Source organism: Tenrec ecaudatus, chromosome 16, assembly GCF_050624435.1.
Source record: "Tenrec ecaudatus isolate mTenEca1 chromosome 16, mTenEca1.hap1, whole genome shotgun sequence".
Taxonomy (NCBI): domain Eukaryota; kingdom Metazoa; phylum Chordata; class Mammalia; order Afrosoricida; family Tenrecidae; genus Tenrec; species Tenrec ecaudatus.
This window is the reverse complement of record NC_134545.1, coordinates 1,077,046-1,102,178: the sequence shown is the minus strand read 5'-3', so window position 1 is coordinate 1,102,178 and position 25,133 is coordinate 1,077,046. Positions and strand designations below refer to the sequence as shown.

General features: G+C 55.3%; 1 protein-coding gene across 1 annotated transcript in view; it reads left to right on the top strand.

Annotated features, from left to right (window-relative positions):
• The window catches only part of ADGRD1 (adhesion G protein-coupled receptor D1), an 80,616-nt gene that overhangs the window by 5,625 nt on the left and 49,858 nt on the right, over positions 1 to 25,133 (top strand). Inside the window, exons 3-13 of the mRNA XM_075534617.1 lie at positions 2,776 to 2,859; positions 4,283 to 4,357; positions 6,299 to 6,421; positions 12,173 to 12,352; positions 16,138 to 16,392; positions 18,066 to 18,133; positions 19,147 to 19,302; positions 20,305 to 20,364; positions 22,675 to 22,792; positions 24,194 to 24,304; positions 24,636 to 24,711. Of these exons, the coding sequence (XP_075390732.1) occupies positions 2,776 to 2,859; positions 4,283 to 4,357; positions 6,299 to 6,421; positions 12,173 to 12,352; positions 16,138 to 16,392; positions 18,066 to 18,133; positions 19,147 to 19,302; positions 20,305 to 20,364; positions 22,675 to 22,792; positions 24,194 to 24,304; positions 24,636 to 24,711 (1,306 nt within the window). The remainder of the gene's footprint in view (positions 1 to 2,775; positions 2,860 to 4,282; positions 4,358 to 6,298; positions 6,422 to 12,172; positions 12,353 to 16,137; positions 16,393 to 18,065; positions 18,134 to 19,146; positions 19,303 to 20,304; positions 20,365 to 22,674; positions 22,793 to 24,193; positions 24,305 to 24,635; positions 24,712 to 25,133) is intronic.

Below are 25,133 nucleotides of genomic sequence, written 5' to 3'. Positions count from 1 at the left end.
GGCCTTACGGTTGGCAGCTGAGTGCTTTAACCTCTGCAGCATCAGGCTCCTTTTCCTTTAGTTGGAACAGGTGTTTTCCCATGTCTCACAGCTAGCCCATCGCACCGAGGGCCTCCCTAGCTCTGGCTCTTCGTCCTCCTGCAGCCACAGCCCCCTCCAGAGGGAGTGCCCAGAGCTCGAAGGCTGGGATATTCCATAAAGGAAGCACCAGGCCTTTTTTAGTCAGTCTGAGTCTGGAGGCTCTGCTGACGCCTGTCCACCAAGGACGACCCTGCTGGCATTTGCCTCCAGCCTCAGACCCCACTCCAGTCACACAGCGGCACATAGTGACAACGGGGTGGGACTGAGGGATACTGGCTGTTTGCTCCTGGCCTGCTTAGGAGTCTGGGTGCCCCACCCAGCCCTGCAGGTCCTGGAATTCAGGCTCATTTCCCAGCGTCAGTCAGTCACCAGACGCCAGGACAGCCCTGTGGACATGTTCCACACGTCTGAGACAGGAACTGGCCCCAAGGGGAGTACCAATGGTGCAGCAGGTTAAGCACTGGGCTGCTCCCCCAAAGGCTGGTGGTACAGACCCACCAGCTGCTTGTTGGGAGAAACGTGGGGCGGCCTGTTTCCTTAGAAGTGACGGCCTTAGAGCCCCCTGGGCAGCTCTACTCCTGCCAGGTCGCTGTGGGCCGGTATTGGCCTGCCAGCCGTGGGCTTCAGCCCCTCTTCCTGACCCTGGTGGGTACAGGCTGGTTTGGGGAAGTGCCTTCCAATGTGAACCCAGCGGGGCCCTGGGATGGGGTGAAGTCACACGCCCCCTGCCCACCCACTGGGCTTGCTTCGTGGGGACGTGGGCTCCGAGCGGACAACATCTGCTGTTTGCATCACAGCTGTTGTCTCCTTTGCAGACTTCCCCAGATGAATTGAGTCATTTTCCCTCCTCTTCCAAACAAGCAGCCCAGATTTCCGAGGCCAGCCTGGTGGGAATAGAGGGAAGGGAATCTTGAGCTTTACCTCCCAGAGCCACCATCTGGCCTTTCAGCAGGGGAGGCGGCAGGGGAGCTCTTCCTGCTGCTGCACATGGTACCAGGAGGGCTGTGTACAACACACTCACACCTGCGCATGAGCCATGACTGAGCTACCTGCCTACTCAGGCGACAGGACTAGCCCTGTCCTCAATGCAGCACCCTCTGAAGGACACGGGCAGACCTGGGCACAACTGTCAGATTTAGAAGGAGGCGAGAGGCCCCCACTCTGACTGAGACTGGGTGGAGGCCCAGGTCCTGCTGGTTTTCAGAGCAGCCCCTGAGACAGCTTTGGAAGGGATAAATATAATCAAGTATTCAAACAGAACCAGAAGATGAATGAAAAGCTAAGTTGTCTTCTCATGCCCAACCCTCAGCCCTTCAATTTCCTTACCTCACAAAGAATGACCCGTGTCCTGAATATCTTTCCACACACCCGTGTGTCTTGGTTTCTCTATCTTGTTGTCATTGTATCACTCTCTATCTTCTGCTCTGTGAAGGTGCCTCTTTGTTTTTTTACTTGGTCTTTGTGTGTCTGTCTCTTTCTTTCTCTGCTCTACCTTTGTTTCTCTTTGTTCCCATTGTCTTTCTTTCTTTGCTTCCTCCTTTAGGTCCTCCCTCTCTCCCCCCCAATCTGTATTTTACACACACCCCTACCCCACCTCCTTTCAACTCTAAAGCTTCGAGAGTCCCCATTTTGGTCCACACCATCACCTCCTTGGCCCCACACCTGCCCCAGGTGGGGACTTGACCTATTTGTGTGCCCAGTCCCTTCCAGCTGAGCATAACTATTGTATTGCTCCCCTCCCAGTATCTTATTATGCTCTTTGTTCTTAGGCGTTCTCTCCCTCTTGGCTGCGATTAGAAATCTATTATTTTTCAGCTCTATTGTCTGAGTGTAGGAGAGCTGCCATTTCTCTGTTTTGGATTTGTATAGGCTTCCTTCCAGAATTCTTTTCTTCTTAGTCTCTCAGCTTGAGAATCAAGGCGTAAACCACTTAAAAATAATGATCATATTATCTCTCCTTTTAACTTACATTTTACCTCATCTCATTCTCTTGTCTGATCACCTCAATATTACCTCTTCAACAACACTGAATAATTGTGGATCATGAAGTTTCTAAGACTTTTTCTTGACACTAACGAGGTTCATCCAGTGTTGCCTCATTAGGCACCTTTGTTCTCTCAAGTTTAGAGGTATCTAGGCCTATCTGTCACACTTTAGCCTTTTAGGGAAATATTGATAGACTTCTCTCCTTTTTTTCTAGACTTCTCATTTTTAAATTGTTGTTTTTTACCCAGGATTATGAACTTAATTGTATCGAGTGCCTTCCCAGCAGCTGGGGGAGTCTCTGGGTACTTTCATGTTGTGGGGTGCCTTGGTGGCAGTTCTGACTCAGCCACCCCAGCCCAGCAGCAGGAAACACTGCCCTGGTCCTGTGCCGCCTCACAGCATGATTTGTTTGAACCAACTATGGTAGCCACCTGTGTCACTTCATCTCCTTGAGGGCCTTCCTCTTTTTCGCTGCCCCTCCTCTTTACCAAGCACGATGCCCGTCTCCAGGGCCCGGCGACGGACCACAGACCCAAAGCACAACAGAAGGGCACACTTCCAGTCCTGCCCCCTACTCACAGCCTTGAATATACTTGGTCCATTCGACATCTCTTGCAGTCTGTGCCACGGTCCTGGTCCTCCATATTGCACACACGCCTGCTTCTGCCCTTCCCAAAGGTGGCTGATGTATTGTCCCTTTCCTCTAAGGGTTTGAAGTCCTGGCTTCTGCATCCCATTACTGGCCGCTGGAACATGTGGACGGAATCCATGAGCTTCAGGACACAACCAGAGGTAGACAACGTGGGGAAAGTGCTGTGGCCATGGCCCCGGGGTTGGCCACAGGAAGTGGGGGGTGGGGGCATCAGAGGAACAGATTCGAGGCAGTGCATGGGGATGAATGTACATTCAGTAGTGGGGGGGGGACTTCCGCTAATAATGGTTATCTCAATCTTATTGGAACACTTAAGATATCTTTGTGATGGGCTGGCAGACATTATAGTTCAAGACATCACTGCCACTTCCTCACGAACCACACCTTTGGGGGGTATTTTTGGTTTAAATGTTTTGAGGGCATTGTCTCGGTAGTCCAGTCCCCTCTAGATATCATGATGTCACCCTCCCAGTCCACGCTTCAGTTGCCTCTAAGGGCCATGGTCTATGGCTGGTTTCCGTGCCTTCCATGCGGGCGCACTGGGTTGTTCTGCAGCTGCCAGAGGTCATGGAAGACCTCTCCCCGTGTTGCCCTTAGAACTAGGGGGTCGCGTGCCCCGGGGGTCCTGAGAGTCAACGTCTCAAGGCACATTGGCACGGCCACGGGTGCTCGTGGCAGGGAGAGCTCGCCCTCGTTAAAAGTCTCATTTTTCTGACGTGGGAGCCTTGCTCTTCAAAGGCGTCCTAAGCAAAACAAACAAAATCGTCCCGCCAAACAAACTCAACGCCTCAGAAGGGATCTCAGGCGAGATCTGGCCGGTCCATCGGGCGAGAGCACGCCCCTCCCTCCCACCCAGTTGTTGCTGGAAACCGCAGCTTTGGGTGTTTCTGAACAATCTTCACGTTGAGACATTCTTCTCGCGAGGCGCCATGATTCAAATCCACGAGCGCCACGGGCAGGCTTCGTTCTGCTCCCAGGCGGGCTCCCAGGCCGGCCCTGAGCGAGAGGGACGTGTGGGCGGAAGCGCCCGGATGATGACGGCTTCGTCACTTCCGGCCGGGGCCGGCTCGCTTCCGGTGCTACGTGGCGTAGGCGTCAGGCGGAACAGGGAGGCGGGAGGCCTTTGGCGCGCTTGGCTGCAGGGACACCGGACCACGGCGTGCAGCTTTGCTCTTTGCCCCCAGACCCCGCTGTCTCGCTCCTTGTCGTGACCCCGCGTGGTGTTTTTGCCTGTGTCGCTGTCCCATCCGTCTGTGACACCGTAGCCGCCCATTTCTCGTTGACTTCCCTGTCATCTCTCAACCGAGCCTCAGGGACACTGGCCGATTGCCTGCCCGGCGTCGCCTGGTCCCGGCCACTGGCCTCCGCTGGGACGTCGCGGGAGGGCTGGGGAGGGCAGGTCAGGAGAGGGACAGGGGGAGAAAGCAGTCCACGACGGACGACGGACGGACGCCCCTCGGGTGAGATGGAGGCACCCAGAGCGAGTTGGGTTGAGAGAGCGGCCGGTGCCGTCTGTGTTTGTGTCTCACTCACGTGCTGTGTGTTTTTCTCTTGTCTTGTCAGCCTCCCGCGCCCACAACCTCACTGTGTTCCTCCCCCACCATAACTCCACCTACTCTAACGCCACCGCGACCCTTGGTGAGCACCTGCCACAATGCACTTCGCGCGGGCCCACCTGGGGCAAGTCTAGTCTGGTTCTGGGCAAACTCGCTCTGTCTTGGCCTGCAAGAGAGCCCGGACCAGAGTGACCGCCTCCCGGGGAATGGAGACGTCACCAGGGGTTCCGCCTACAGGCCACCATCCACCACAGGTTACCTTCCACGCTCACAGCCATGGGACCCCCTGAGCCAGCCTCACAGAATAAATCACACACAGGATGAGAGCTTTCCTACAAACAGAAGTTGCTTGGACTTTTGGATGAATTGTGTGGGACTGAGGGAAGAGGACCTCTGAAGGTCTGTAGAAAATGGACAGAAAAGATAATGGCCTTTTCCCATGAGTGTTTGGAAGCCCCCGCCCCCTCTTTCCTCCCCTCCCCCTCCAGTCTCCAGGGGAGGAGAGTCACCTCCTTTTAGTGGAGAATGAGAGCTGGTTTTAAAATACTTTTTTTTAAAAAAAAGGCCTTTTACAGATATTCAAATCAGCATTTCTTCTGTAATCTGTACTCTTTTTTTCCCCCCAAATCACATGAAGCTGTTTCACAAAACACCTGCCTCAAGACTTCCCCCTGGACTGCTATCTCACTACCTGCCCACGAAGCCCCTGTGCTCTGTTTCCCCCCAAACCCACAGGCTCGCTGTGTGGCTGGCAGAGAAGTCCAAAAGATCTCGCCCTTGGGCCTTTCCCCAACACAACCTGACCGCTCTTTCTGGCAGAGACCTGGGATCCCAGAATCCCTGCTGCTGGGGAGAACCCAGGGCAGTCTGGGGTTCAAGTACCCACTGCTGGCTACCCATCCTGAGCCTGGGGCCCTAGTGATAGATGAGCTAAACGAGATGGAGGAGGGAAAAGGAGGGGACAGCATTGTAGCTTCCCCCGTGGGCACTGGGGGGCCCCCCAGGAGGCCTTCGGTCTGTCTGTCCTCAGTGGGGTCCACAGCTACCAGAGCAGCAGGTGTTGCCCTCACTCCCCCACCGTGGGAGAGTCGCTAGGAGACGATGACCCTAGCTTAAGCCATCTCCCCCACTCCCACAGTTAGTTAGGAGTGTCCTGGGAACTTTTCAGCCCGGACAACGGCTTCTGTAGCCTCAACCTCCTCTGGCTAATGCAAAACCTGACTCAGCTTCCCTCTCGAGGTCTGAAAATGAAAATGGGTTCTTTAAAAACCCTTGGTTCTTGTGTCCATAACTGTTGGGCCTTGCATTAGACCTCAGTGGGAGAGCATGCAGTGGGAGTCTAATGTTCAAACTTGTACCTAAATGCTGTACTTGGAAAATGAGGATGGCAGTGGGGGAAAACTCACCCAGTCAACCTGATCAACCACTGGATTCAAGTTCAGGACAAGCCAGGAAAAGCACCCACACTCCTCTCGCTACCCAGCAACTGATGAATGCTGTCACTGTTATATTGGTACCAGATTTGTATGCAAATTACACAGATGTTACACTTTTGGGGGTTCTACTTCCTTGCCAGCTATGTCCTTCCTGCTATTTTCACAAGCATGCTGCACTAAATTTTTAACACGTTGCTGTAAAATATGTATGTCTGTGTATATATATATGTATATACATATACATATATATGGCACAGCACACTTACCAAAAGTGAAAAAACAGCGCTTGTGTTATCTGTGTAAAAATGTGGCCCATGTAGTTTATTACTGAAATAGCCCCCAGTATCGTTATTGTATTACACCAGTGTAGAAATGCTTCAGGTCTCTGTGAGTCAGAGGCAACTCAATAGTAGTGGCTTGTGTTTGAGTTGTGCCCTCCTCCTGTAGGTTTGTGTGTGTGTGTGTGTGTGTGTGTGTGTGAGAGAGAGAGAGAGAGAGAGAGAGAGAGAGAGAGAGAGAGAGAGAGACCTGGCATGCTCACTCTGGCGAGGGGCAGGGATGGCAGCGCTGTGCTTTCTCTCATGCAGACCTTGTGGAAGGGAAGGTCAACAAAGGCATTTACCTCCGGGAGCAGAAGGGAGTCGCATTCCTCTACTACGGAAGCTACAAGAACTCCTGCATCAGCGACCCCACCCAGTGTGGTCCCGAAGGTGAGCAAGCAGCAGCTCTGGGCTTATGTCTGATGCGTCTCACGTGCAGCAGCATCTGCTCCTCTGGACGACGGCAGGTGGGAGTGGGTCGTCCTCCCAGATGGTGCTGTGCCTGAATATTTCAAGTGCGCCCGTGAGGCCGGGGGAGGGTGGGGGAATGCAGGCAGCTGGAATTCCAAGTGACTTTAAAAAGAGGGAATACAAGCAGGTGCAGAAGGCAAATGCCAAACCATCACTGTGTCCGTGATCTAGTGCTGCTAGGATAGAAATCCCACGAGGGGTGCCTTCCACAAAGAGAAACTCATCCTCTCACCGTTTAGGCAGGAGTCTGAAATCAGGGCACTGGTTCTAGGGGAAGGTTTTCTTTCTCTGTCTGCTCTGGAGGGATCATCTTGTCTCCGTATCCCCTGAAGCTCTCCATGTGCCTTGGAATCAATCTTGCCCCGGGTCTAGGAGGTTCTCAGCACAGGGACCCTGGGTCCAAAGGCTAAGTCCCACTCCTGTGTCTTCTTTCTTGGTGATAGTAGATTCCTCTCATCTCTGCTTGCTTGTCTGATCTCTTTCATATCTCAAAAATGATGGACGCAAGATACAGTCCAAGCCTGTAGATTGTGTTTGGCCTCATTAACACAACCACTTCTAATCCTGCCTCTTTAACCTCATAAACTAAAACCAAACCACTGCTGTGTCAATCCACTCTGACTCAAAGCTGCCCTTAATGGACAGAGTAGAATGGCCTCATCTGGTTTCCGAGACTGCAGCCTTTGGGGACACAGGTGGCCTCTTTTTCCCTCACTCAGAGTGGCTGGGGTGTTCTAACTGCCACCCTTGTACACAGCTGCCTGGTGCCTAACTCACTGTGCCACCACCTCCTGTTTACAGCGTGGAAGATCCTTACATCAGATCACAGAGTGCGGGGGAACCACATTGTACTGAGAATCATGCCTGAGCCAGGCTGACACATGACTTTGGGGGACGCAATTCAATCCATAACATGTGGGATACATTGGAAAAGAGGACATTTTCACATAAAGACACAGGTATTCCATTTTCTTGAGAAATTCCTGTGACTGACTCTCCTGTGCTACAGCGGAGCAGTGGCCTGTGTGCTCATGTGATGCTTTTCTCAAGTCCCAGCGGGTCACCTGGGTCAGGCGGGTTTCAGCAGAGCTTCTGGAGGAAGACTAGGAAGAAAGGACCGGAGAGTGCGTCTGTGAAAGCCCTCTGGGTCACAAAAGAACCATGTCAGAGATGGTGAGCTTCAAGGGGAGCCCCCTGGGTGGAGGGGTTCTCAGGATACACAGAGACCACGGCCCTAGACTCGAGCACGGTGGGGCTTGTCATGAGTCAGAGCTGGCATGACGGTACCCAAGTGCAGCAGCAAGCAGTGACTGTCCCCTGGAGTGGACATCTCCAGGTTTCTCACGAGAAAGCCGCTTGCTGGACTTAAGGGTAGCCCTCAGAGAGCACTAGCACCCCCCTGTCCTGGGCCTGCGGTTTGCTCAGAGCCACCTGACATGGGATTTCTGAGGAGCTGAAAACACCTTAGTCCTCTGAGTGACTCTTCAGCTTTCCAGAAGGTGATTAAACTGTGAGCAGACCCAGTGGGGAGGCTTCCAGAGAGGCCCAAGGACTCGGGCAGAGCAGGGGGCCATGAGAGCTGTGTGTCCTGCACTCCCATCTTGGCGGGGGAGGGCCAGGGTGATGGAGGTCCAGAGAGAGCGGGATGATTCAGTACAGCAGGGAGGAGAGTGGTCAGTGGTCCAAGTCCACCCGCTGCTGCATGGGAGAAAGAGGGGACTGTCTGCTTCCTTCTGTAAGTGTTTACAGATGCAGAGACCCGGGGGGCAGTTCTGCTCTCTTAGATACAGGGTCACTCTGAGTTGGGGATAGGAGCCTTGGTGGTGGAGTGGGTTGTGTGCTGGGCTGCTCACTTCAAGGTCAGCGTTTGAAACCATCAGCCACTCCGAGGAGGAGGACTAGGCTTTCTACTCCTGTCAAGAAACCCACAGGTCCTCTGGGGTGCCTGTGCGTCGGCCCGGCAGTGAGGTTCTGTGGGAATCGGGATGGGGTTTGCTTCTGGATATTGTGTGAGCATCTCTGCAGGTGCCGTGGTTAAACACTGGCTTCTCACGGGACGCCCAGGGCTTCCAACCCACCAGCCGGTCCACGGGGGAACGTCTGCTTCTGTCAAGACGCTGTGCAGGGCCACGATGAATCAGAGTGGCCTTGGTGGCCCTGGTGGGTGTGGCTGGGTGTTTGTGTGTGTGTGACAAAGCTGTTTATGCATCGGCACGCAGTCTCCAGGGCTTAGGGAGTGGGGAGCCCAGGCAGAGAGAGGGTGACTCCTGACGCAGCTGTTGTTTCTCCTATGTGCAGACCCTGCCTACCCCCCGTAATCTCACTGTCCATTCTCCAAACCAGCCCAACTCATAGTGACCCCCCCAGGGCAGAGCAGAACTGCCCCCGGGGTTCCTGAGGCTGTGTATCATTACAGGAGCACCTGGCCCCATCTTTCTCTCTCGAAGCAGCTGGTGGGTTTGAACCACCAGCCTGTAGCTGGCAGCCCAGCACACCCCATCGTGTTATCCAGGCCCTCCCCTCCCTCCTGAGGCTCACAGGTCAGATTGGAGTGAAACCCACTGCCTTGTGTCCAGTTCACTCACGTGTTTTCGCTCACACTTCGGTGTTGGTGCACATGACACCTGAAAGGGCCGTCTTATTGATTGACTTTTAACAATTTTTATTGTGATTTATATGGATTTACATTTCAGAATGTCATTTTCCCCTGCATTTTATTTTTTAAATAATTTTATTTGGAGCTCTTACACATATCATACACTCCATAGTTCTAGCACATCAAGCAGTAGTGTACAACTGCTGACACAATCAGCTTTAAAATATTTTGTTTCTCCTTGAACTCCTTGATACCAGCTCTCCTTTATCCCCTCCCTTCCCCACCCTATCCTCTAGGGACCCTTATCCTTTTTTTTTCTTCCATATCTTCCACAATCCAATATATCAATTCACATACAATTTTGTTGTTTGGCCTTTCAGTCCTATTGAGTGGGATTATATAGTCATCAGTGCTATCAGCTCCCAGCACCGCCCCCTTCCCTACTCTCAGGGACCCATTACTCCTGTTACTGTTTCAGATGGGTAGCCATCTCGGCTTTCATGTACCTAGGGATCAGATGTCATTTCTGTATTCATCAGCTTCAGCAACTGACCCGCCCTCCCAAATGCTTGCCTGGCTCCCTGCTTTAGTCTCCCTTCTCTCCCTCTTTCAGGCTGTTACCTTCGCCTTCACCCAAGTTCACACCTGTCTCCCCTCTGCCTTCCTGCTTCCCCTGAACTCTCCCCTCCCACCCTGGGGGCCATCCAAACCTGTTTCTGGTGTGGTGTGGAAATCTCTTGTGGGTTTTTTGTTTTATACAAGTGGTCTCATGTAGTAGTTATCCTCTTGTGATTGGCCGACTTCCTCCTGGACCGATGTCCCCAGGCATCTCATGGTTTTCATCATGGTTCTGCAGCAGTGTGTGTGTGTGTGTGTGTGTGTGTGTGTGTGCGCGCACGTGCGCGAACGCACCACAGTTCACCCATCCCTTCTTCACTCATGGCTGTTTCCATCTTCATGAAAGGACCACCTGATGTAACTGACCCCTGTCCCCTTCTGCCTTGGGGAGCTGCAGCCAGGGGACCACAGTCACCAAGTGCCGGCTGAGAGACCTCCCCCAGGAGGCTGGGGCAGGTGGGAGGATGAGACATTTTCCCGTGATGCTTCTTCCTGGACAGAGAGGGCTCCCTTTTCATCGAGTACCGTCTGTGGGAACAGTCGGCCTCCCCCAATCCTCCCGGGAACCTGTTTCATAACAGACATTTCACAACACTCTTTGCTCACTTCCCCGTGATGTACTGCATCTGAGAGTGGAGAGGCCAGGGCACGGGGAGCTGCCGGGGCTCCTTCTGAACATTGAGTCCTCAGGGCTGAGGGAGGCTGGGCGTTGTGGGGGCTCTACCTCTGAGCCCCTTGTCCTGCTGCCTTTGTGGGGAGCAGGCTGGGAGGGCCCTGGTTCAGGGACCCCAGACTTTCCTGGGTGACCCCCATCACAGGGCACCTCTAAACCCCATTCTGACTTTCTTAGCTGCCCCACACACACACCTGAGACCTGGGGCCCTGCTCTGTAGCTTCCCAGAGCCCGAGAAAGGCCCCTTGCACTCCTTAGACATTCTTCTTTCATGCACAAGTGAGCAGGGCCATTCCAAACCAGGCCTGGGGAGAGCAGGTGTGTTTTTCATGTGGCCATGGGGGGCCTTCAAGAAGTTTGCAAGGGAGAGGTGGAACTGAAAGACAATGGGATATCCGATCCGTCAAACAGCTTTCTGCTGTGAATCCGATGCAGGTTGACAGAGCAGATCACCAGTCTACATTCATGATTCAGACACATTCTGTCTCTGCTCATCCCCTGCAACCCCCTCAGTGCCCTGCCTCCCTGCACTTCCTGCGCCCTCCCTCCCCTCTCTGGACTTGGTCCTTGCCTCAGTGTGGCCCTTGGATCTCAGCTGGCTGGTTATTGGGAGTGTGTGCCCCTCCCCTGTGCCATTGTCAGCCTGGGGGACAGTCTGCAGTTTGGCTGAGTTCAGTTCCAGGCTGAAGGTTGACGAAGGTCCATCGTCTTGGGGGTCCCACCAGCCTGTGTCTCACCAGTCTCCTTCACGATACTCACTTCTGCTTCACATTTTCCTCCCCTCTCTGGACCTCTCATGGGGCCCCTTCCAGAGCAGTTGGTAGTGGCAGCTGGGCACCAGCTGCTTCTTCCGGTCTCAGGGTTTCCACAAACTTTCTGAAGCCCCCTCATGTTCATCCCGCCCAGTGTGACTGTGGCCGTCTCCGACAAGCAGAGGACTGGGGACCTGTCCAACAGGACACACGGGGCTCAGGTGCCCCACCCAGTGTCTGTCTCAGGGTGACCACAGCACACCTTAGGACAACACGGCACCGCTGTGTAAAGAAGGCCGGGCAGATGGGTGGCTTTGGTCACTCTTCTCAAAGTCTCCCAGGCCTCTCCCCTTGGGGTGGGTGCCCCTGGAGGGTCAGGTGGCTGGCTTTCTTTCCAGCTTTCGCACGTTGCCCTGCAGTGGGTGACTTAGCACGCGTGCGCACACACGCACACGTGTGAGGGCTGTGGGCACAGGTTCTAGAAGAGAGGCAGGTAGAGTGGGTGAGGTGTCAGGGGGGTCGGACTGTGGTGACCTTTCCTCATGGCCAGTGTGGTGTGACTCAGCTCTTTCTGCTTCCCTTAGCGTGTGGGGTGGTGCGCACTGCCCCCTGCAGGCGGGTTTCTGGGAAGGGCAGCGGGTGGGCGATGCCCGTCTCAGACCCCCTCAGCAGGGCCCTCCTGGGAGTCTGGCTGCTGAAGGCTCTGATGTAGAGACAGGTGCCACTTCAGTGGTGCAGAACGCTAGCGCAAACCCGAGCCCCAGCAGCAGGGTGGTCCACTAAAAGGAGCTCTGGGGGTGCAGCTGTGACCCACCAGCCACTCTATGACAGAAAGCTGCGGCCAGCGGTCTGCTCCTCTGAAGGTGACAGCCTTGGGCGCTCTGGGGTGCGGGGGCAGTTCTCCTTCATCCATGGCTGCTGTGCCCTTGGCAATGTGACTCCAGGTTAGGGGCAGACTCTACTTCTGTTGGGAGAGAGATGGGTGACAGAGATAACTGCCCGTGGTGCTTGACAAGGCCTGTCTCTCCTAGGGGTCACATTCTCCTTCTTCTGGAAGATGCCGGGGGAGCAGACGAGGGCCCCACCCTCTGCCTACGGAGGCCAGGTCATCTCCAATGGCTTCAAGGTCGGATCTCGAGGTGGCGAGGGCTCTGTGGAGCTGTACACACGGGAAAACTCCATGACATGGGCAGCCACCTTCAGCCCCCCAGGTGAGTCCCCGTGGTGGGGAGCAAGCCACATGGCCACCTTCAGCCCCCAGGTGAGTCCTGTGGTGGGGAGCAAGCCACATGGCCACCTTCAGCCTCCCAGTGAGTCCTGTGGTGGGGAGCAAGCCACATGGCCACCTTCAGCCCCCAGGTGAGTCCCCGTGGTGGAGAGCGGGCTGCACAGTGAGGGAATAGCATGAGGGAGACCCCACAGCAAAATGCCCGACCCGCCCCCTGCTCCTGCTCCGTCTCCTTTTCTCCCCTGCTCCCCCTTCCCCTCACAGTTCAAACCCCCCAGCCTCACCTTGGGAGAACCATGAGGCCGCCTGCTCCCCTAGTGATCTAGTCTCAGAAACCCTACCTATGGTCCCTATGAGCTGGAATACACTCAGTGGCAGTGGGAATCCCAGCACTATGAGTTAGGCGTTGCACCGCTCACTGCAAGGTCAGCAGTTCAACCCTACCAGCTGCTTCTTGTGAGACAGAGGAGCCTGTCTGCGCCTGTAAAGATGAACAGTTTCTGAAACCCTGTGTAGGGTGGCCATGAGTCGGGCAGCAGTGGATTCGGGGTTTCAGGAGCCACAAGGGAGGCTCTTGGCTAGGAAGCCCTGGTGAGGGTGGTAGTGGGAGTGGACACTGCTGACATCGGGATGGTCGACGCGGGTCATGTGGATGCGATGTGCTAGGTGGGGGTGTCCCGTGGCCTGTCTGAAGACCATTCCTAGGGCTTAACATGGCTGGCTTGTTTGCTGGCATGAGCTGTGGAGGAGCTGGGGGTGGGAGCAGGTGGGGAATGTGGAGAGGGCAGGTGAACAGGTCGGACAAAGAACTGAGGGTCAGAGGTCAGGGCATAATGAAGGTACAGATTCCCATCTTAGAATGACAGGCACACCTCACAAGGGAGCACAGCTTCATTGTGCTTTGAAAACATTGTGTGTGCACATGCATGTCTGTGTGCACATGTATATGTGTGCATGTATATGCACATGCATGTACATGTACAGGTCATGTGTGTATGTGTGTACATGCCTGTGCACCTGGATGTGTGTGCATGTGTGTGCATACGTGTGCACGTGTTTGTGAGTGTGTGTGTGAGTCTTGCCTTGAGCAGTTCTGTCGGGCCTGTTTCCCCTACAGTGTGAGCTCACTTCCTGTCAGTGTGTCCCACGCTGACCATGCTGACAGCATCCCAAACCTTCCCACCCTACACTGCACACGCCTAGAGGACAGGTGAATGAGGCGCAGCAGCACGCTCCCAGGCACCAGGAAACCAAACCCGTCATGTGACTCACTTGATTGCTGTCTCTGCTGCACTGTGGTCACCTGCAGGTCTGTCTGTACCTGCATGTAATGACTGACGTGAACTCCACTCTCTGGCCTGTTTAACAGAGGCCGCCCAACCTCTCTGCCTGAAGCCCTCGCCCCGACGCCCTGTGGCCCGGGCTCCCGTCTCCCCGCTGTCCCGTGCCTGCCGTGTGGCCATTGGCATGTGCATCACCTCTCTGTGTTGGTCTCCCATTCATAACACCGGGTACTGGCAGTGGTGCCCAGGGGCCTGCTGTAAGAATCAAGGTAGCTGGTGGAGCGTGAAGTGCCTGGTGGTTCACACCCACCCAGCAGCTCTCGGGGAGAGAGACTGCAGCCTGGAAGACCCTAAGGGGCAGTTCTCTTCTGACAAGTTGGCATTAAATCTTTGGCACCCAACAACCATGCCCACCCAGCGCCTCAGGAGGGGGCATAACAAGACGGAACATACATGCTCTGCTTCTGTCAGGCCCTGTGTGCCCACACTGTGCACTCTTCAGCGAGGATGCGTGGCCAATCTCGATTGTGCAAACTCGCACACCTGTTCTCTCTGTCCCCAAGGTCTCCGGTGCCCTGCCCTGCCCCATGCTGAGCTATCTGCACCTGGCCCACTCTCTTATCACGTCTCCCCTGGTATCAGCGTGTTTGTGTAACAACCTTATCTCCCTGCTTCTCAGCACTGGCAGCCCAGACTCAGCAGCGAGACCTGGGAGGGCCCGGGAACAGACCTTGGGTGAATGTCTGCTGACTTCCCACCAGGAAGAAACGGAAGAACAGCAAACATGTTTGCCCGGCAACATGCCCCTTGTTTGTGCACATAAGGCCTGCCGCACCTGCTGTCAGCCACACTCTGGGCCCATTTAGGGTTCACACGAGGAATGCCCGTAACTGTGGCCCGGGTACCAGCAGGGAGTCCTGAAGTTGTTCCCACACAAGCAGTGGGAGAACGCATTGGGCCCCTTTTGGGTGAGTGGCTGAGGGTGCCTGGGGAATGTCGATCCTCTCTCTGGTGAGCAGCCAGGGAGCTCCCCACAGAGACAGGCGGCTGGCCGCTGGACCCAACTGGTTAATAGCCCAAGGGCAGTGGGGCTGGGTTAGCCCCGGTAGGTTAACCGTTAGGTTAACTGAGCTTCTCAACCAGGACCTCTCCTCGCAACCTCATTTCAAAATCAAGCTCGCCAGCTTCTCGGGGGATGAAAGAGGCAACACACGCCCTGTTCTCTCATGGACCCGGTGGGGGCTGAACAGGGTCCCCTCACCTCGGTGGGGCAGCCACCCTCCCCACCCCAAGGGCAGCACAGAAATCCCACCGTCACCTCTGCCCTCTCCCAGCCTGTCACAGGCTTGCAGGTGGCTGGTATGGCCATGGCCACAGCAGCTCCTTGCAGCTGGGTACACCACCAGTGGTCAGTGAGACCCTCTGTGGGCCGGCATGTGAGCTCTGGCTCAGAGTGACGTGGCCGGGACACTGTGACCTGCTGGTGCAGACAGGGACACGGGCCCACTGGAAGCCCAGACATGCTGCCCTTCGGCTGGGTCACAGAGGAAAACGGCTCCATTCAGGGGTTGTGGATGTGAAATTTCTGGTGCCAGGTTACCAGGCCTTTCTTCTTCAGTGTCTCTGGGCAGGTCAACTGGCCAGCTCAGAGTCACTGTCAGGGCAGAGCACTGCCCAGCCCCATGCCATCCTCACAGGCTTGGCTGGGTCTGAGCTCACTGCTACAGCCGTGGTGTCAGTTCATCTCCGGGACGGTTGCCTTGCTTTTCACACGACATCCTCTGGGGACTGGTCCTCCCGGTGACATGCCCAAAGTCTCGCCATCTTGCTTCTAAGGAGCGTTCTGGTTACCCTTCCTCCCAGACAGATTGATTTGTTGTTCTCAAACTCTCACTGCAGTTGAGTCGACTCTGACTCATGGACACCCCGTAGGACAGAGCAGAACTCCCCCTGTGGGTTTCTGAGGCTGTAGATCTTTACAGGAGCAGAAGGACTCCTCTTTCTCCTGTGGAGTGGCTGCTGGGTTTGAACCGCCGACCTCACAGTTAGCAGCTCCACGCAGCACCCAGTGCACTCGCAGGGCTCCAGAACCATGGTCTGGTCAGTCTTCCTCATGAGCCCCAGCATTCACAGACACGGAGTGTTCCTCTTCACTGTCCAGTTGTCACATGCATACACGGAGACTGAAAGCACCGCAGCTTGGGCCAGGTGCACCTCAGTCCTCAGGCTGATCACTCTACCTCTCAGTCAGTGGTCATGGCCGTCCCATCGATCCTGACTCGGGGAGATGCTGTAGAAAAGAGGGGAACTGCCCCTATGGGTGTCCAAATCAGTTTTTGCCTCCCATGGCCAGAGTGTGATCTGAGGTCAGCCTCCTTCCTGTGCCCTGAGGGTCGAGGCCTGGCATGGGTGTTAAGGCCCAGTCAGGCAAGAGGAGGAGGACAGGTGCCCCCTGCATCCAGCACAGCCACTCTCCCTCCTCCAGGCCCCTACTGGACGCATGTGCTGTTCACCTGGAGGCCCAAGGAGGGCCTGAAGGTCTACGTCAACGGGACTCTGAGCACCTCAGACCCCAGCGGCAAGGTGGCCCACACCTACGGGGACTCCAACGCCAACCTAGTGATCGGGGCCGAGCAGGACCCATCCCGGCACTACGAGAACGGTGCCTTCGACGAGTTCGTCATCTGGGAGCGGGCGCTGACCCCGCATGAGGTGGCCATGTACTTCCGGGCAGCTGTCGGTCAGTGTCGGGTACAGAGGAAGGAGACGGGAGTGGGTGGGGGTGGGGAGAGGGAGAGGCTGATCCCTCACCCATGGAGACACCCTTCCAGGCCACCTCCTCCCAACACACAGTGTCTTCAGGACACTAAAGATTCACTGCCTCCGAGTGCCATGCCGACTCACAGGAGAGAGAGTAGCATGGCCCCGTAGGTTTCTGAGACTGTGTGCCTTCGTGGGCGCAGACGGCCAGCACTTTAATGGCTGTGCCACCAGGGCTCCATCGTCTCCTCTGTGAACCAACGCAGTGGCCCTGGCAGCAACAACAACAAGCAACAGTGTTGCCTTTCTGGTCTTACCTCTGTATTCACTCACTTCCTTCCACCCCTGGGACTCACCTGGCACAGAGACACGCCTCTCCCAGCAGACTCACCTCACCGATCATGCTGCCATGTCCCCTCCTCAGAGTATACCCTGGTAGGAAGGGAAAGCCCAGGTACCGCTGGCTTCAAAGTCCCTTGAAATAATCAGCCTGTCTCATTAGGTCGTGGAGCCCTGGTGGGGAAGTGCCTATGTGTTGCCTGCCATCGAGAGGCCAGCAGTTTGAAACCACCAGCTGCTCCATGGGAGAAACCAGGGCTTTCTACTCCCACAAAGAGTTACCGTCTCGGAAACTCACAGGGGCAGTTCTGCCCTGTCCTGCATGGTTGCTGTGAGTCGGCATTGACTCAGTGGCTGTCTTTGGTTTAGGTTTGTCTGGTGAGGTCACCACTCTTGAGAGGCCATGAGCCCTGGCTGTGTTCCCTTTCCATTTCGAATGATGGCCTTTTCAAAACCCACCTCTGTTTTCTAGATGAAGGGGTGCCCAGCCACCACACTCATATCCAGGTGCAGCTGCCCCTCTCTCTGATTCCAGAACATTCTCACCAGCCCTAAAAGAGACCCCGCCCCCCATTTGCTGCATCATCATCATCATAATCAACACACACACACACACACACACACACACACACATCTGTTCCAGCCCCCATAGCTTTGCCTGTTGGAGAAATCCCATGTGAATAGGACCCGAGCATGTGACACCTGTAAGGTTTTGATTCCCTCCAAGCACGCAGCCTCCTCTGTAAATGCAGGGAACTCACACACCCACTCCTGTACAAGAAGGTGCTGGTACTGCAGTGGGATAGGCATTGGGCCGTTGCGGAAAAGGTCAGCAGTTTGAATCCACCAGCCGCCCCTCGGGAGAGAGCTGGGACAGTCTGCTCTGGCAGGTGGACAGCCTACCTGTGGAACCCTCTGGAGCAGTGCCCCTCTGTCCCCGAGGCCCTGTGAGTTGGACCCCTCAGGGCACGCAGATGTGTCCTGCCCTCTCTGGGTATCAGCCTTCGCCAGCCCGTTTCTCCTGGCCCTGTGTGTACTTGATACGCGCCAGTGCTTTGCATAAAATTCTCATTTTACACGTGGAGGCTGCTCCAAAGCAATTTGGAAAATAAATGGAAAGCTAATCTGACCTGGGAAAATCCATCCCATCTCCCTATTAGGTTGATTTATGAGGCCTTTACCGTCCCAGCAGGAGTCCTTTCCAAAGCATTCCTGGGTTATCTCTCTGTGTCTAGTGCTGGCAGCTCCTCACAAGTGGGTGGGAAAGGCTATCCGCCCATCAGTCCTCAACAGTGCACTGTTTGTCCTTTCCAGGAAAGCAGGGCGTGTCCTCCTCGGTGCCCCCGCACTTCCTCGTGACGCCCACTGAGGATGCTTGGCTGGTGAGCAGAGCAGAGCCCCCAGCTGGGTCTGACTGTAACGCCAGGGGTCTGGAGTCCCCTCAGACTGTTGTGGGTGGAGGCTGAGAGCAATAAGAATCAGAGACGGAGCCAAGTCCCCAAGGTCTCTGGTGCTTAGAGGGCCCAGAGAATCCCTGTCCCCTCTAACCTGGGATGCCTGAAAGGACAAACCAGACCGGTGAATTCTCCACCTGGGGCTGCCACCTCACCAACACCAACAGGGGGTGACTGAAGAACAGGGATGAATGCTCTCGTGTGTGTGAGGTTCAAAGCCCAAGTCAGGTTGGGTCCTACCCGAGGTCCCCGCTTGTCATCCTTCCTGCCTCTATCCCTGGTCTTCAAACCAGTCCTCACCCGGCACCTGTCCTCCCTCCCCTGCCTGTGGGTCTCTGTCTGTCCTGCTGGGCCATCAGGGGCCACTCAGAAGGGAGACTTTCAGGACTCACCCTCAGTTGGTAGGACCTCCTCACTGTAACGAAAACCAAACTCTCAGTGCCAGCGGGTCCGTTCCAACCACAGCCGCCCATGTGCTGGGACAGTGCAGAGCTGCCCCCGTGCGTTTCCCTGCCTATAAATCTTGACAGGAACAGCGAGCCTCATCTCTCTCCCTCGGAGCTGCTGGTGGTTTTGAACTGCTGACCTGTGGTTTGTAGCCCAATGTGCCACCAGGGCTCCTCGGGTAGGTGGTAGATGCTGCAGTCGCTGCTATGGTGGTGCGATAAGCAGCCTTACACCCTGAGCGGGACACACAGGGCTTCTGTGGGGTCCTCTTGGCCTTTGGTGCACTCAGTTAGGCACTGGGCTGCTAACCTATCAGGTCGGCGGTTCAAACCCACCAGCCACTCGAAGGGAGAAAGATGAGGCTGTCTACTCTGGTCAAGACTGACAGTCTTGGGGACCCTGGAGAGGGTGACTATGGGTTGGAATTGACCAGTGGCATTGGGTGGTTTTGTTTGCTGTTCTTGGTGGAAACTCCTATCCTGAATCCTTCTCAGATGCCCACAGACGCCTACCACCCCATCATAACCAACCTGACGGAGGAGAGGAGAAACTTCCAGAGCCCCAGTGTTGTGCTCACCTACCTGCAGAACCTGTCGCTCAGCCTGCCCCACGAGTCCCTCTCGCCGGACACGGCCCGGAACCTCACTGAGGTGAGGAGTCGACCTCCTGTCCAGTGTGTCAGGGACCCCAACCCCATACCCTGGGTGTGACCCACATGGGATCTGACACCAGCTCCCTGGTGCCCCCAGCAAGAGGGACCACCCCCCCCCCCACCAGCCTCCTTCCCTGGCCACATCCAGCACCTAGATTGCCTGGCCTTCCACTGAGCCTGCAACCCTGCTCTGGGGGCACCTGGGTCCCTTCCTCACCCTGTGCACCTGATACTGTGACAGTGCCCGGGTGCCCACAGCATGTTGATGGGGAGCATGTCTGCACAGGCTTCTGGGGTGCTGTGCTTAGTAAGTGTGGAACACGTGGGATGCAGTTGGCGCTCGGCAGATACTGACCATCGCTCTGAGAACTGAGGGCCTGGCCCATGATGGTGACTGTAGCAGAAGGTTGCTTGTATGCAGTCAGAACTCAGTTCATGTTAATGCTCACTCTGAGTACTACTCAATAGGGTTGAAAGAGTAACAATGGGCTAGTATGCAGTTGGTGCTCAATAAACAGTGGCCATCCCTCTGAGGTGGGTGATAGGGTGACTGTGACAGGCCATGCCCTGTATGGAGTGGGCACTCATGTTCTCTTTGAGAGCTATTGAAGGGGTGATGGTGATACTTGAACAAGTATGTAGCCGGTGCTCAGTACCTGCCCCTGAGTCCTGTCCCCTGACCTCACACAGCAGGTTCCCATGGATCTGCAGCTGGCCCTCAGCCCAGGCTGAAGGCAGGCCTCCAGTTGGTGGTGTGTAGGGAGGGGGTAGGCAGCCATGATCAAGTCTTGACTCATTAGGACACAGGTTGATGAGCCAGTCACTGTGGGCAGCAGGCTCAGGGGTGAGGTCCTAGAGTCCTGACTGCCGCTGCTCACTCTGGCTCACTGTTAAGTGGTGGGCTGAGCTCTGACCCCCTCCTGGGCAGCACTGGGCAGTGTCTACACCCCCCTGCTGTGTAGGGAAACAAGCTGAGCCCTGTTCTTTTGCCCACCTTTAGACCTTCTTACAAGCCATGGCCGAGGTCCTGCTCCTGCCCAGCTGGATCGACGTGTCAGAGGTAAGAGGAGAGGGAGTCCAGGCCCTGCCATGAGAGTGCCTCGGGGGCCTGGTGGCTTCTGGGAGTAACATCCATGGCCCAGTTCACGTCTAAGAAGGAACGTGTCCCATCAGCCCTGAGGTCTGCACCATCATACCTCACCATGCAGAAGCCAGCGGCCCTCGAGGGCTCCAGAGCTGTAGACCTTCCTTGGGGACAGACCCCCGCTCTGCTCTCAGATACCAGGCAGGAACCCCCTGGCTCCACAGGCCGAGCCTTGGCTGCCATTCTACGTAGTATGACCTGCGGCCACACTGTTCTTGGGTGGCAGATAAAATCCCACATGTAACCATGGCTGGATTAAGGGAGTGTGCAGGGACCTACTGTGTGTGCATGCAAATAATGCATCAAATCATCGCACGCCCTCTGGTGTGCGTCCCTCAGAGGGGGTGTGATCTGTGGGGAGAGAAGGCGTATGGCATGCTCAAGTACAAAGCTTCTCCTTTACTCCAGACTCCAAGCAATTAGAAAGGGGAACGGAATCACTTTTGTTTTTATTTCTTTATTTTATTTTTAAATCATTTTATTGGGGGCTCTGACAGCTCTTATCACCATCCATCTATCCATCAAGCACATTTGTACATATGTTGCCATCATAATTTTCAAAACATTTTCTTTCTACTTGAGCTCTTGGTATCAGCTCATTTCCTTCCTCCCTCATGAACCCTTGATAATTTATAAATTATTTTTCATGCCTTACACTGACTGCTGTCTCCTTTTACCCACTTTACTGTTGTCCGTCGCCCTGGAAGGGGTTACATGTAGATCATTGTGGTTGGCTCCCCCTGTTTCCCCACCTTCCCCGACCCTCTTGGTGTTACCACTCTCATTATTGGTCCTGAGGGGTTTATCTGTCTGGATCCCTTGTGTGTCCAGCTCTGATCTGTACCAGTATGCATGCTCTGATTTGGCTGGATTTATAAGGTAGAATTGGGATCATGGTAGTGGGGGTGGGGGTGGAGGAAACATTAAGAACTAGAGGAAAGTTGTATGTTTCATTGGTGCTATACTGCACCCTGATTGGCTCTTCCCTTCTGTAAGGGGATGTCCAATTGGCTACAGATTTTGGGTCTTTGGGTCTCCACTCTGCACCCTCATTCACACTGATAGGATTTTTTGTTCTGCTTCTTTGATGCCTGATACCTGATCCGATCGACACTTCATGATTACACAGGCTGGTGTGCTTCTTCCATGTGGGCTTAGTTGCTTCTCAGCTAGATGGCCGCTTATTTATCTTCAAGCCTTTAAGACCCCAGCTGCTATATCTTTTGATAGTAGGGCACCATCAATTTTCTTCACCACATTTGCTTATGCACCCATTTGTCTTCAGCAATCGTGTCAGAAAGGTGAGCATCACAGAATGCCGGGTTATTAAAACAAAGTATTCTTGTGTTGAGGGAGTAGTTGAATAGAGGCCAATATCTATCTGCTACCATAATACTTCACATAAATATATGTATGTAGATCTATTTCCCTATCATTATAGATAAATATATATTACACATGTACATACCTGTATTTAGACCTCTATAAATGTCCTTTGCCTCCTAGTTCTTTCCTTTATTTTCTTTTACTTTCCTCTTGACCCAATATCATGTTCGACCTTCATTCAGATTTCAGTAATTCCTCTTAGCTAATTGCCCTGGATCAAGAGTTTTTATTTTTTTAAATCACTTAGATTGATTTTATTTAGTTTAAGCACCAAACAAGCAAATGTGTTGGAGCAAAGCTAGAAAGTGCAGATAATAATTTTAAAATGTATGAAGTAGACATTTTCTGAAGTGGAAATGGTTATTGACACCTTTGTATGACTCCCAGCTGGGCCAGCATGAGGACCCCTGAGGGCCTGGACAGGGGAGGAGAGGCCCTGGGAAACCCCTGCCCTCCCGTCCTCATCCTGAAGAAATCTGGGGGCTCAGAGCCCTATGATGGGGAGAGGGCAGGCCAAAGACGTTTCTCAGTGTGGAGTTTGAACAAGGTGGCCCAGTCCTGAATATATAAGCATGGAGGCTCCTGAGCTGGATGCCTGATGGCTGGGCCGCCCGACCACTTGTACCAGATGGTAGGGGCTCTCCCGAGATGGAGCCTGGCTGTGCGATCTCTCTCTTTCTGAAATTGTAGGGAGTCTGTCAACCTTAAACCATTGGTCATGAGAGGATGGGGTCCCTCTCCTGACCCTCAAATGGGCAGAAGTTTATATCTGGGAGGTGAGCACTGTGCCCGCCCTCCACCAGCCCAGTCCTCACCTGATCCTTGTCCCCTTGTCCCCAGGACCCCACTGTGGTGCTGGGCCTGATCGAGACCATCGACGTGGTGATGGGCCACATATCTGCCAACCTGCATGCCTCCGAGCTCCAGGTCACCATCAATGGCTCTTCCCCCATGGCAGGTAGCGTGGACATGCAAGTGTGGGGGCCGGGAGCCCCACTCCCACGGCAGCCCCTGCCTCCCGAGTGCATATACTGTCTCTATCTGGATTCCTGGCTTTCGGGTCATTTTGTCTCCATCCCCCCAAGCAGCACCATTTTGTTTAGCCCTTTGTTTTATTCATTTGTTTGCCTTCCCCGTCGCCCAAAGCAGGAGCCTGGTGGCTGAGTGGTTACATGTTGGGCTGCTAACCAAAAGGTGAGCAGTTTGATACCCCAGCCAGGCTCTGGGGGAGAAACGTGGGGATTTCTGCTCCCATAACGGGTTACGGTCTTGGAGACTCACAGGGGCAGCTCTTCCCTGTGATATAGGGTCGCAGTGAGTCGACATCGACTAGGTGGCAGTGAGTCTGGTTAGACTGGTCACCCAAGTCAACACGTGTCTACCTTCTGGTTAGTCCCCTCTCCTCCTTCCCCTCTCATGCCTGCTAACCCGCAGAGACTTTAAAAAAGATTTTAGTGTGAAAACCTTCCTTTGACTCTGTGCAGTGGGGGTCCCAAACAATGCCTGTCCTTCGGGGATGGGCTCCTTCCACGCTGCACAGCGTGCTCCGAGTCCGTCCCGGTCACAAGCTGGCTCTGGATCCAACGTTAGTCCATCGCTCCCTCACGTGGGGTCATGCTGACCCCACCGTGTGTGCGCCATGGTGTCCTCCCACCGATGGCCCCTGGGTTGGGTCCCTCTCCTTGCTGGTGGACAGTGCTGCCCGGTCTGTGCCTACAGAGGGAGGCTCTCACTTTCGCGGGCGTCTATTGCATCCTGGGATGACTGGGCCCCGGGGGTTTGCCATTGTCGGGAGGTCTTCGGGTTTCCCCAGGAGTCTTTGAGTGGGCTTGGACCTTGACCTTTAGGGAGCTGCGGAGTGGTGTGCTCAGGGCCATGCAGAAGTGGGCAAAGACGTCTGCCCAGAAAGCAATGTGGGCCAGCCTCTTTCTGCTCAGGATGGGCTGGCCTACCAAGTGGAGGTCAGGGCCATGTGTCCTGAGGACACAGCCCAGGCAGTGGGGGTGGGGGAAAGGAGTGGAGAGTGAGGCCCAGCTGCCCTGGGGGATGGCCTACCAATTGGAGGTCAGGGCCATGTGTCCTGGGGGCACAGCCCAGGCAGTGGGGGTGGGGGAAAGGAGTGGAGAGTGAGGCCCAGCTGCCCTGGGGGATGGCCTACCAGCAAGCCTAGGACTACCTGATGGTCACAGACCTCTCGGTGTGACTGTAGGGGGCCCTGGATGGGGGCTGCAAGCTGACAACCTGGCCCGCTTGTTCCCTAGACCTGAGTCCCATTATGAGGAGCCTGTTCTGGGAGGGGCGGGAGCCAGTGTCTCTCCGTGCTCAGGCTAGCTGACCAGCCCCCTCCTCACTCCCACAGAGTACTCAGTGGCCAAGGTCCGCCCCAGGACCATGAACAGCTCCCACTACCGCTTTCTGGCCCTGGGGCACAGCTACATCGAGATCCCCTACCAGGCCTTCCACAGCCAAGGTAAGCAACAGAATCTACCAGAGGGGAAGGCCTGCCCATCCCCAGGCCAGGGGCTGGCCCAGACCCCTCACTTGTGCCCATGTCACCCGTGTGGTGTGCAAACAGGGCTGAGCCCGGCTAAGCCTCTTGAACTGGATTCCAGGTGGGGTCTGGGACTCCATGCCCCTTATCCACACAGAGACACATGATGCTGCCTGCCTCTCCTGGGGCTCAGCACCTTCCTGGGGCTTGGGGGGTGGGGGTGGGAGCTGAGGTGTGAGAGAGTTCCGGGACGTGGCTGAGGCGTGTGGAAGATGGGGAGGTGTTTTTGATCGCGTGCGTCTCCTCACAGCCTGGACCACCGTCGTGGGTCTGCTCTACCACACGGTGCACAGCTACCTGGACGACATCCATCCGGCCGACACCTTGTGAGTCTCGGGTCCCCAGCTCGGGCGTGTGTGGTTTCCGAGAGCTGGCGCCCCTCACAGTCGCTTGAGAGGGCAGAGAAGGGTGGGAGCTCCCTACAGCGGAGCCTCCGCTTCAGAGAAGTGGTAGCAGCCCCTGCAGGGCTCCGTGGCTGTGACAGTGGGGAGGCAGCGAGGGACAGGATTGAAGGGGAGCCCCTGTCTCAGTGTATAAACATGGTATCTGACCTCTCACTGTGAGGGGTGTGGGAGGAGAGGAGAATCCCCATTAGCATCTACAGCCAGGGCTGATTCCCCTGGGACGTGGATGCGAGCTCTCCAGACCCTCTTTGCCCTCCTGTCCATCTGCCCCCCCCCTTTGGTTGGCCTTTGGGCTCTTTGGGGCCAGTAAGGGCTCTTTGCATCCCTACTGATGCTGGCCCTGA